This window comes from Andrena cerasifolii, chromosome 2 (assembly GCF_050908995.1).
Source record: "Andrena cerasifolii isolate SP2316 chromosome 2, iyAndCera1_principal, whole genome shotgun sequence".
Lineage (NCBI taxonomy): Eukaryota > Metazoa > Arthropoda > Insecta > Hymenoptera > Andrenidae > Andrena > Andrena cerasifolii.
In genome coordinates this window covers 2,997,608-3,010,387 of record NC_135119.1, presented here as the reverse complement: position 1 = coordinate 3,010,387, position 12,780 = coordinate 2,997,608, and the positions used below count along the sequence as shown (strand labels likewise).

General features: G+C 39.6%; 1 protein-coding gene and 1 long non-coding RNA gene across 13 annotated transcripts in view; one reads left to right on the top strand and one right to left on the bottom strand.

The window, feature by feature from the left end:
- Positions 1–12,780, top strand: part of Msn (serine/threonine-protein kinase msn) — an 88,858-nt gene that overhangs the window by 20,447 nt on the left and 55,631 nt on the right. For 9 of the 12 annotated variants that reach the window (XM_076830255.1, XM_076830254.1, XM_076830253.1 and 6 more), the window contains exons 4-10: positions 6,044–6,088; positions 6,175–6,457; positions 6,560–6,771; positions 6,875–7,103; positions 7,180–7,440; positions 7,565–7,746; positions 9,266–9,286. In XM_076830255.1, the coding sequence (XP_076686370.1) occupies positions 6,044–6,088; positions 6,175–6,457; positions 6,560–6,771; positions 6,875–7,103; positions 7,180–7,440; positions 7,565–7,746; positions 9,266–9,286 (1,233 nt within the window). The remainder of the gene's footprint in view (positions 1–6,043; positions 6,089–6,174; positions 6,458–6,559; positions 6,772–6,874; positions 7,104–7,179; positions 7,441–7,564; positions 7,747–9,265; positions 9,287–12,780) is intronic. The other 3 variants (XM_076830252.1, XM_076830248.1, XM_076830243.1) reach the window with 2 other exon arrangements.
- Positions 1–12,780, bottom strand: part of LOC143378562 (uncharacterized) — a 397,603-nt gene that overhangs the window by 376,980 nt on the left and 7,843 nt on the right. The window lies entirely within an intron of this gene.

The window sequence follows — 12,780 nt, the reverse complement described above, 5'->3', positions numbered from 1 at the left end:
ATATTGCTGAGCAAGACAACTCTTTATTGTACGACCTGTTGACGTAACCACATGGCATGCTTCTACCCGGTAGTAGAGAGGGCGCTCACCGAGCGCCTCTTTGAGGGCTTGCGATCGTCGCTTGTTTTGGCATAGCGCGAAATTCAAACTCCTCAACACTACCTTTAAGGCTCCCCCAAACCAACGCGAATTTCGCGGCGCGGAGCGGATCCGCCGCGGATCACATAACACTGCCCATAAGCCACCACGTATAAAAAACTGCTGCCTTATCTGATCCGCCGCGGAGCAGATAACACTGCCCATGAGCCACCACGTATAAAAAACTGCTGCCTTATCTGATCCGTCGCAGAGCAGATAACACTGCCCATAAGTCACCACGTATAAAAAACTGCTGCCTTATCTGATCCGCCGCGCGGAGCGGTTATTCGCGTTGGTTTGGGGAGCCTTAACCGCTTCGTTCCCTCGGACGTGTTATGTCGTGACGCAATACCGTTCGTGCGATGCCACAGACGAGTAAACACGCGAATTCTGTTTTCGCTCCGCGGTCACTTAGCTTGCCACAGAAGACGCGCGTCAACTCTTCTGTGGCATCGCACGAACGGTATTGCGTCGCGACATAACACGTCCACGAGAACGAAGCGGTTAAGGCGGCTGCCCAGCGCGCAACGAATCCGGAGATCGCGGGATCGAGTCTCGTGCCGAGGCGCGCTTCCCTTTTTTTCCGTGATCCTACATATACAGGGTCATCCGTTAAAACTAGAACCTACGCGCGCGCGAACAGGTAAAATGGCAACAGCGCCTCACGGACGCATTCCACTACAACCATGCAGCGACCCGGCGTTCGGAGGGTTGCCAGCAACCGCTGGACAGCAGTGATGTACAAGCTTCGAAAATTTTAGGATGGTCTCTTTCAAATTAACGTAGCTAAGAGCTATACGAAATTTCCTGGCCCGGGGTGAAGAATTTGGAGCCTTTTTCGTATAACTTTTGATCTATAAAAGATATTGGAATGCAATTTGCGCCGAAAACTGAGGAAAAATGATTCCCTCGTAATGATGGATAATTTAAAATATTTTACGTTTACTTAATTTTTCCTTTAACAATTTTTTAACCCTAATTGTTGTGAAAAGCTTTTGCAAACTCGTATCATTACTTTCATAAATTGAGAAATTAAATTTTGATTCAATTATGTGTTAGTTCTGCAAACCTCAAAATCTATTGTTTTTTTTTTTTTAATAATTTTATCCTTAATACAGTGCATACATAGATCGGACGTAACAGGTAACTAATGGGACGTGTCTTTAATTGTAGCGGTGTTTGAATTTCTTTCTACAATTGTAGTAAATGAAAACTCTCCGTGATAAAGGAAATTCGACACTTTTATTTTAAGCCCTACGTGTCTGTTTGCTGTCGCGTTCATAGATAGACTACTTGCTTAACGGCTAATGCGACACACCTCGCGAACGTCTTCCACGTTCTATCTCACTCTCTCTCTAATTAGACACACAGCGCCTGAAAATCCTTTGCCACACAATTTTTGTGTCTGAATGTTTTAACCCTTTAGCTACTCAACGCCACGCCTATGCCGGCTTCCGTTAATGTCATGTTCTGGAACAATGCGCCATTATTGTGGCTTTTACACGCTGGTGGCGAAAGATGTCTCCGTACAGGGGTATAACGCCGCGGTCAACCCTGTCGTAGTTAAAATTTTTTAAATTAAGACGGGTACGAAACCAGTCGACATTGCTTTCAAACCTCATCACAGTAACCTGGGGTGCGAGTGGTAAATGGATCATAAAAGCGAAGCGCGCGTGCTCGCTTACCTGGGCCGGGAAATTTCGCACAGGTCCCTGCGGCTTTAAGGGGAGGTTCCGGTCTAAAAGTCGATTTTTTTTTATTTCATTTTCCGAATGTTCAACCTTTTAAAAATATGTGTTTAAAAGGATTTGTTGAAGTTCGTAAAATTCCCGAAGTTATAGGCATTTGAGTAGCGTCAAATGCATGGGTAACACCCGGCCACTCGGCACTCACGTAAAACTTTAAACGCGTTTTTCCCGAAACAGTTTTCTCAAAACGGTGGGACCTGTATCTTCAAAAGTTATTATCCGATTCGACTGAAAGTTTTTTTATTTTGAAGATTATTCTTTTGGCTAGGGGGAGGGGGCTTAAAAATTACAAAAAGTTGAAAATTTACAATTTTCAAAGGCGATGAAAGGACGAAAAATACAGGGAAAAGTGATTTCAAACTTGAAGTATCGTTATTTTCTAAAAAACTGTAATTTTTGTTATTTTTAGCCCCCCCCCTAGCCAAAAGAATAATCTTCAAAATAAACAAGGTTTCAGTCGAATCGGATAATAACTTTTGGAGATAGAGGTCCCACCGATTTGGATCAACTTTTTGACGCCTTGACTTTAACGGCTCCCCAAGGCTGTCTGCAATGATTAATTATAAAACAAAAAATATATTTCTATAATCTAAGACATCCTTAATACAATGCAACAAGTCCCATTAAATTATATATAGTAGTTTCCCTTTAATTAATTCCTAAATATCACCTATTTTTTTGGGCTCTAGACCAGAACCTCCCCTTAAATGAAACGTTCTAGGCCTGAATAATTAAGAGAGAATCATCCCCATCACATTTTTTTTGCTTATTTATGTCCTGTGAGCGACGCTCGAGAACAATGGGACTATAAAATACATACAAGGATAGCACTAGCCATTATGAAGGGAAAATGTCAAGCTGCGCATTTCTCATCGAATCTTTACGAAATTGACGTCAATTGTGTTTTTCCGATGAAAATGCTACTAAACCTGACATAATTCGGGCTATAATTAACGAAATTGCATAAAAAGAATTTTGCAGAATTTAACCCTTTCGCTACTACGGGCGACTATAGTCGCCCTCCACAAAACGCCATGTACATACGACGGGCGATTATAGTCGCTCGTTACAAGACCCATGAACATAAAGGGTGTCCGCGGGAAGACTGAACAGCTGGATATCTCCTAATGTATTGGAGATAAAAAAATAAAAAAATATATAGCGTTGCATGGTTCGAGGGGGCCAATTTATTAGCGAAGACGATTTTTTTTCGATTATTATTTTAAAAGATACGATGGTCAAGTTCGGTTTTTTAAATGGAACTATTTTTTTTGAAGAGGTGAGTTGATAGTGCGTTCCAAGACAAATTCAATAAGCATTAATGTATACACTTGATTTCCACTGGTTTTTTGAGATATTGCGCTTGCAAATTTACTGATTTTCACTGGAAGAAAACCCGCTGAAATAGCAGGGCCGGGGACGTTGAAACAGATACCTACCTGCCAAAGGTCTGGGTTAGGAATGGCAGGTCCAAAGGCTGGACAATTCTTTACCGTCAGAAATGCTACTTACTAATGTTAATGTTTTAAAACGTCATTTACTCAATTTCCTCATTCAGACTAAATTTTCAACTTCAATAGTCTTTTATCTCGCACTTGCTTCTATAAAAGGCTGCCATATACAAGGATTTCACACATTGCTAATTGCCCAGTATGTGTAGATAGATACACTTTTTTCAGTTGCACAGGTCGAAAACACGATCAGACCATTTTTAACCCGCCGCGGGCGCGCCTAAAAGTTTTACACGAGCGCTCGTGTCGTGCACCCCGTACACGGGGGTCTGTTTTGGCTGAAAAACCGTTTTACCGTGATGTATTGTACCCAGCACCTCTATGTATTCCTCCAGCGGACATTTTTGCATCATGCTACGTACTGGTTAGGTTCAAATTCAGTTTGTAACTGTGTCTGATTGAATAAAAACGAAAGTATGCCGCGTATCCTGCCGGCGTGTACTCACAAGATTCCCAAGTGTCCGCCTCCAATTGTTTTGGTTTTTGAATGTGTATTAGCGGGCAGAAAAATAAGTAATAGGTGTCTTCTTATTTTGGTCTGTTTGCATCTTTAGGGGATGAAACCACCCTTCAAACTTATAAGGTTTTCAGGTGGTCGTATCCGATTGCTTTGGTTTTTTAAATTGTTATGAAATTTGAGGGGTAGTTTCAGCCCCTAAACATGCAAACAGGCCGAAATAAAAAGACACCTGTTTTTAATTTTTCTGTACTCTAAAACATATCCAAAAACCAAAGCAATCGGAGACGAACTCCTGAAAATCTTTGAGGGGTGGTTTCAGCCCCTAAACTTGCAAACAGGCCGAAATAAAAAGACACCTGTTTTTTATTTTTCTGTGCTCTAAAACATATTAAAAAATCTAAGCAATGGGAGACGAACATTGGAAAATCTTTTAGGGGTAGTTTCTGCCCCTAAACATGCAAGCAGGCCGAAATAAAAAGACACCTGTTTCTTATTTTTCTGTACTCTAAAACATATCCAAAAACCAAAACAATCGGAGACGAACACCTGAAAATCTTTGAGGGGTGGTTTCAGCCCCTAAACATGCAAACAGGCCAAAATAAAAAGACACCTGTTTCTTATTTTTCTGTCCTCTAAAACATTCAAAAACTTAAGCAATGGGAGACGAACATTGGAAAATCTTTGAAGGGTGGTTTCAGCCCCTAAACATGCAAACAGGCCAAAATAAAAAGACACCTGTTTTAATTTTTCTGTCCCCTAAAACATATCCAAAAACCAAAGCACTCGGAGACGAACACCTAAAACTCTGTGAGGGGTGGTTTCAGCCCCTAAACATGCAAACAGGCCGAAATAAAAAGACACCTGTTTCTTATTTTTCTGTCCTCTAAAACATTCAAAAACTTAAGCAATGGGAGACGAACACCTGAAAATCTTTGAGGGGTGGTTTCAGCCCCTAAACATGCAAACAGGCGAAAATAAAAAGACACCTGTTTCTTACTTTTCTGTCCTCTAAAACATTCAAAAACTTAAGCAATGGGAGACGAACACCTGAAAATCTTTGAGGGGTGGTTTCAGCCCCTAAACATGCAAACAGGCCAAAATAAAAAGACACCTGTTTCTTATTTTTCTGTCCTCTAAAATATATTCAAAAACCTAAGCAATGGGAGGCGGACACCTGGGAAACTTGTGAGTAGGTACACGGGCGCGCTCGCCGGCAGGATACGCGGCATATTTTTGTTTTCATTCAATCAGAGACACTTCCAAACTGAATTTGAACCTAACAAGTACGTAGCATTATGCTTGGTAGAATAGATCACGGTAAAACGGTTTTTTCAGCTAAAAACTGACCAAAATAAAAATGGTATCATTTAATTCGTCTTGATGAGACCTTTTGTGCTTTTCAACAGTGTATAGAAATTGCGGCACGTTTTCGGGTCACAAATGGACTTAACACATTGTTAAGCGAAGACGAATAAACTTAATTTTTGCTGTCCGAACGTTGTTTACCGTCGACGAGCATATTCGTTTTTAGGCAACCGTGGGCGCGTGAGTCGGTGACCGACATTGGTTTTTGAATAAAACAGCTGGGCAACAATGTGTTAACAGTGTACTTCGTGTTTCAAATTAAGCGAGTCCACTGCCCTACTTAGTATATGTTGTATAAAATTAAAATAAACACGTAACCGTTATCCACCGCTATCGGTGCAAAGTGCTCGCTGAATTTGAAGAACAGTTTTCAAATCGATATATCGGTTCGTTCTCAATCTGAAATAAGAGAGTTTATAATGTAATTTGAAATCTGTTGGGTGGTATTTTCTTTACAACTTTTTTTCTAAATACAATTTCTTAAAATAATTATTGTTATATATCATTATTATTGCGATTTTTGCAACTACGCTACCTACGATTTATTTCTAAAAGTGTCACTTTGCGGGGAAAATTGTATTGATAGTGTGCTAATCGAACTACAACAACATAATTTTAAATAAAATTATAAATTTTTTACTTTTCATTACTCGCTGTATTATTATATTACTATTAATTAACGAAACACAGTGACTGTTGGTGAGAGTTTTAATATTCTTACGAATATACTATTAAATATTGCTTTGAATAAGTTAATTGCATCTTGAGTTGCTAGTTACCGTAATGATTAACTTGTGTAATAATGACATTTTTTATTTTAGGATGAAGAGGAAGAAATCAAATTAGAAATAAATGTATTAAAACGGGTGAGCATTAATACTTGAAGTAATTTCAGAAAATCAATGTTATGTTGTTAAACATTAAACGTAATTACTTATCATTCGTATTGCAGTATTCCAATCACAGAAATATAGCAACTTATTATGGTGCCTTTGTGAAAAAGTCATCACCTGGAAAAGATGATCAGTTGTGGTTGGTTATGGAATACTGCGGAGCTGGCTCCGTCACGGATCTTGTCAAATCAACTAAGGGCCAGAGTTTAAAAGAGGAATGGATTGCTTATATATCCCGGGAGATATTAAGGGGACTTAGTTATCTTCACAGCAATAAAGTTATTCACAGGGATATTAAAGGACAGAATGTCCTGTTAACCGATAATGCTGAAGTTAAACTAGGTGAGACTTTACTGTCTATGTAAAAACATAATGTTTTGTATATTTCTGTCTACAATGCAAGTAATGAAATTACCATATTATTAACTTTCTTTTGTGTTGCAGTTGACTTTGGCGTTAGTGCACAGTTAGACAGGACAATAGGTAGAAGAAATACATTTATTGGAACGCCATATTGGATGGCTCCAGAAGTAATAGCCTGTGATGAAAATCCAGATGCCACGTATGACAATAGAAGTGATCTTTGGTCTCTCGGAATTACTGCTTTAGAAATGGCTGAATCACAACCGCCGCTTTGCGACCTTCATCCGATGCGAGTTAGTATTCGATACTCTTACAAATTCCTTTCCATTACGTATTATTACTGTCATAAAAGGATAACATTTAATTCTTACAATTTACGCTTAATTCACACAAAAGGCCTTGTTTCTGATCCCACGTAACCCGCCACCAAGGCTCAAGTCGAAAAAATGGGCGAAGAAATTCCACGGTTTTATCGAAACAGTTTTAGTAAAAGATTATCATCAACGGCCGTATACAGAGCAGCTTCTTAAACATCCATTTATCCGGGACCAACCGACTGAAAGACAAGTCAGGATACAACTCAAAGATCATATCGACCGTTGTAAAAAACGTAAACAAGAAAAAGGTATGGCAGTCAGTAGAGAGATGTAATAGGTAAGGTGTAAACGAGTTATTGCTATACTTTATCCCTTTTATTATAGAAAGAGATGATTATCGGTACAGTGGTAGTGAAAATGAAGAAGACGAGCCAGCATTGGCCGGTGAACCATCATCTATCGTTCAAGCTCCTGGTGGCGATACATTACGCAGGAATTTCCAGCAAATTCAGGAAGGTAGAACTCTAACTCAAGACGTAGCTCCTCAACCACCTGCTGCTAAAGAAAAACCAAGTAGCAGATCTCAAAGAGATATACCAGAACCTGGGCCACCAGCGCGACCTGCCATTCCTCACAGGCTAATCGGTGTGTTTGATAAAATATCAGTATCCATTGTTCTCTTCGTTTACGTAAAGTTATTAGGAATGCCAGAATGAGATAGAGCACATTGCGTTGTGAATTTCATGGAGTCACTTTTCGTGGTTTGTAGTAGTTCCAGATCCACAACCGCCATCCCGGCCACTACCTCCGACACCCAGGGACGATCCTAGGCAATCGCATAAAGTTTCTACACCACCTTCAAATCATCAACCACCCATTGCTGGGAGTGGTAGCGGAAACTCTGGCGGTCAAGCGGCATCTCAAAGGAACAGCCATGTATTTAAACCTATGGTAGGCTTCTTTGACATTGATTAATATTGCAACTCTTTTTCGGCATTTACTTTCCGCTAATAGAAACTAATACACGTAGTCAGGAAGCTACATTGGATTATGAAAGCTGTAGAAAACCAAATGCTAGTTTTGTTCTACTACGCCCTCTTTTTTATCTCTCATCAACCCGACGTACTTTCTGTATAATACATTTCATTATGTGTACAGTTACTCACTGTAGTAGTTGGACATCGCGCTTATTTTTTACTAGTTTCTTCTGTGGTTTGGCAAGAATGAATAAAAGTAAACAATATCGTGCACAGTGCAGGGATATTGTTCCAAGTTAAGGAAAGTGTAAAACTTGCTTATGTATCTCATACGGCTTTTTGTAGAATTATCTACAAATAGACGAATTTCTATTTTTTACATCACAAAAATATTTATACACTTAATAAAAATAAATGTTATATTAATAGTTGGTTAGATACTCAAGCAGCTTTATGAAATAGCTTTTTGTGAACACTTACAAGGGGAGGACACCATGAGGTAGACACTGATTTTGATGAGCCTTGACACGATGAATCTATGTCGAAAACAAGTAAATAGGTGTCCGAGCGTTTCTGTTAATGGGCCTTAATAATAGAGATATTTCCATGGAAATTATTAAAAATTCCATAGTGGGCGTGGGGTTTTAGTGGGTAACAATCCCACACTACCCTGGCGTCCGCGGGAGATTCCCTTCTGGAGGCGTTGGGGTGCCTTTTGAAGATGTCTCCACGTTAAAAAAAACTTTATAATTTTTTTTATAATTTTTTTTTATAAATTTTTTTTTTTAACTTGGGGAAATCTTCAAAAGGCACCCCGACTTCTTCAGAGGAGAATCCCCCGGGGGCACCAGGGTGAATTTTTACCGATTAAAACCCCACGGCCACTATGAAATTTTTAATAATTTCCATGTAAATATCTCTATTATTAAGGCCCATTAGAAGAAACGCTCGGATTCCTATTTCCTTATTTTCCACATAGATTCATCGTGCCAAGGCTCATCTGAATCGGTGTCTACCTCATGGTGTCCTCCCCTTGTTAGTTTTATCACATGTTTAAATAAATAGTCTTCCATGTGTAGCACAGTATTTAAAAACTCTATCAGTTCAATAATGAGTTTTACATCTTTTAACTGGAAATAATATCCTAACATTACCTAAAGCATTTTTTCTCCAATTTTATTCGTCCTTATCTAAAATACAAAGTAAATCTATGACAATTAACATGGCGTCCATATAATGAAGTGAGTAGCTGTATATTTTGCCTTCTTTTTGCTATAATCTTGTAACTGAATTTGCACGCGGAATTTCGTTCTACTTTGCTGTTACGTCATTGATGTGCACGCTCATAGGCGCCCGAGTATTAATGCACAAATTATACCGTAGTGCACGCACTCACACTACACTCATGTACGCGACATATGCCACACACTTACTGCACTTGAATTTGAAATTATTCGGTTTTTGTTTTTTTTCCATGTTCACACGTACCGTAGCTGCCGCCAAGGAGGCCGGAGGTAAGAACACAACACTTATTCTTTTCCTTACATGTTACATTACACTGTCCAACACGACTTTTGGTCCGCAACATCCGCTGGGTGATTCATGTAGGTTTTTCGCCTTGAACACGAATCCGTAAGCAGAATTGCTCTATCACCCTCATTGTTTGAAGAACACGAGTTTTTGTAAAAACACACGATTTTTGGGAAAAGTGAGATATCACGTGAAAAGTAAGAACGCTAGAAAGTTCAACTTAGTCTCAAAAGATAGGGGAGAATTGCGTGAATATATCAGTGTATATTAGAGCTGTTGGGGTACTTGAATAAAGCGAGCCGAGCCTGGCCGGGTAGCCGTAAAATCCGGGTGGCCCAAAAAATCCGGGTGCCTCGAATTTTTTCGGGCGGCTTGAAAAATCCGGGTAGTCCGAATCGTTTCTTTTAATAAGTAAACTTCAAGATTATAAATTAATCAATACCCACTTGGAAACGGGTGTTTGGCCCGAAACAATGGGGAAGATGACTGCAACTTTTTCCCACCCGTGACGCTACTAGCGCACGTGTATGGGCGGTATTCTCAGTCGCTACTTATTCTTAAGCAAATGCTTAAGCATGCGTCATCCTCTACTAACCTAGTAGCTAGTAAAGGATGCCGAAAGCATTTGCTGAAGAATAAGTAGCGACTATGAATACCGGCCTAACTTACGGAAGCGCCTATGCACCACCTTCATGCATAAGCCTGCAGTGCGGTATCTGGCCAACTCAAGCCGTTTCTGACGCACCACCACACCGCGCACTGCACGCTTGTGCATGAAGGTGGCGCGTTAGGCGCTTCCGTACTAACTCGAACTAATAGAGAAAATACCCATCGGCAACGTGTTCACGGTGTTTTGCCGGTCTTCCTTTGCATCGAATAAAACGTGTGCTGCGACAAGCTCAGAATTACAGGGTATCCATGAATGCATGAAAAAAAAGTAAGGATGATACAGATAGGAAATCGATGTCCACTGAACGGTACCAACGGCGTCGATTACGCGTAGCGACGGCTCTGACGAGTCGCGCCTGGCGAGCAGTGGCCGCCAGGCGGCAAAACACCGCGAACGCGTTGCCGATGGATATTTTCTCTACCAGTTCGAGTTAAAAACCGTTCCGACACTTTTCCTGAATGATTTCTTCTTGAGAAATGTCTGGCTAGGTAAACAATTTTTCGTAAAAATGCAAAAATATTGCATGGAAACCATGCACATCGACACTTCTTCAAACTTTGATGGTCATTTACAATCATTCAGAACATTTAAATTTAATCACTATATACACTGATATATTTAGGCAACTCTTCTCTATCTTTTGTGACTATGTTGAACTTCCTAGCGTTCTTAGTTTTCACGTAATACCTCACTTTTGCCCAAAATCGTATGTTTGTACAAAAACTAATGTTTTTCAAAAACTGAGGGTGATAGAGTAATTCTGCTGGCGGATTCGTGTTCAGGGGGAAAACTCTAGAAGAATCACCCATTTGATATTGCGGAACAAAAAAAAAGTTTCATTTTGTTGGACTGTGTTATCAATCCTACATTTATACGTACAGCAACACTTATTTCTCTTTTTACACGTAAAATTGTTAATTATCTGTACAGGTAATTTGCAAACAATTCCTCTACATGAGATATACAGTAATTTTCCTTTTCGACGAACATGTGATTTTCTTGTTTTAATATCACATAAAATGTTAATCCATTTTTAAATTTTCTGTCTAACAAGTTCGCTCATGATCGCCATTTTAATGTTCTGTCGCTTGATCTCAGTATCATATATTGGTATGCTTCAATCAAATTTCCTGAATGTATGCTCTCACTAGTAGAATTATACGGTGTTTATACGTGGAAGCACAACACGTTCCTTGATGTTTCGAGATATATACATTTCATATTTTTACCATATTTTAACAAATATAGAACAGAGTATGTATGTAATAATCAGGGACTTCTACCGGTACGCAAATACCGGTATATTTACCTATACTTACCGGTAACTTTTCGGTTTTCCTATTCTACTACAATTTTCAAGATATTTGTAAGCACCCTGATAGCCAGATCTGGCAGCAGAATCTGACGTCAGAACTGCAGCAGTCTGTGTCCGCATTTGGCTGCGTTCTGATGTGCAAAGCCTGAGGTGCAGTGCCTGATGTCAGATGGACAGCAGATCGACAGCAGATTTCGCCGTCTGCTAGGCACAGCAACAGCGCCATCTGTAGGCAATTGCTTGGTAATTCTGGATCTCAGATGGCGCTGTTGCTGTGCCTAGCAGACGGCGAAATCTGCTGTCGATCTGCTGTCCATCTGACATCAGGCACTGCACCTCAGGCTCTGCACATCAGAACGCAGCCAAATGCGGACACAGACTGCTGCAGTTCTGCCGTCAGATTCTGCGCTCTCGTGCCAGACCCCCCTGCTCCCAATCTGATGTCAGATTGGAGACAGATGGTTATCAGGGCAGATATTTCAAAGCGGTATTATTTTGTTACTGCTATTATGTTAGCAAAATTATATCCAAACCGATATAGTACCGAAATTGCTGTAATACCGAAACCAAAGGAAGTATCGGCATTTTTCTGGTAATATGTATACTGTATAGTGTGATCGTGAGTGAAAAAGAATATTGGTGCAGCCTTATATCGTCTCTCTTGCGTTCCTTATGCGAGAAAGGGATAACCGAGAGGCTCAGCGCTGAAGTGGGGACGGAATATAAGCAAGTGAAGATTTGTTCTCGAGACCGGTGATGAGAGCCTGGAGACTCGTCACTCTGTGATCAAGCGTTAAGTGAATACGTACTTACTAGCAGCAGGAAAATATTTTTGAAAATTAAATTATTAGTTTTATAGTACCGAATTTATTTATTTATTTATTTTTTAAATTATTTTTACTTTTTAAGTCACTAGTGATAATTCGTCAATGTACTTTTAGTTTCTAGTAGATACCTGTCTTAATCTTAACCTACCATTTCTACAAGGAGAAAACCGAAAAAATACCGGTATTTATTTCGGTTTCCGGTAATATATCGGTTTCGGCATAGCCTAATACCGGTATCCAAGTCATACCGGTATGAAGTACCTGGCGTAATACCGGTATCCAAATCATAGCGGTATGAAGTCCCTGCTAATAATAGAGATTGTGATATACTTTAGTGTCAAAAAATATATCATATATTTAACATGAACATACAGGTTAGCATCTTCCTAAATGCATAAAAAAAATTATAAAATAAATGGTATAGCCGGTTAAGATGGTCAAATGTGCCTCTAAATCGAATTCGACTCGCGATGGATCATTTGAAAGCTAAAAAAAAAAAAACAATTTGTGACAAGTTTCAGCTTTGTACCTCGACTCCAGGGGTAGTAAGGGGCAAAAATTGAAAATCAGATTTTCGCCGAATTTCCCCTATACTAGTGCATGAAAAATCTTGGAAAAAAAATCAGAGGCATTTTTGTTAGCGAGTCACACATTAGGGAATCTTTT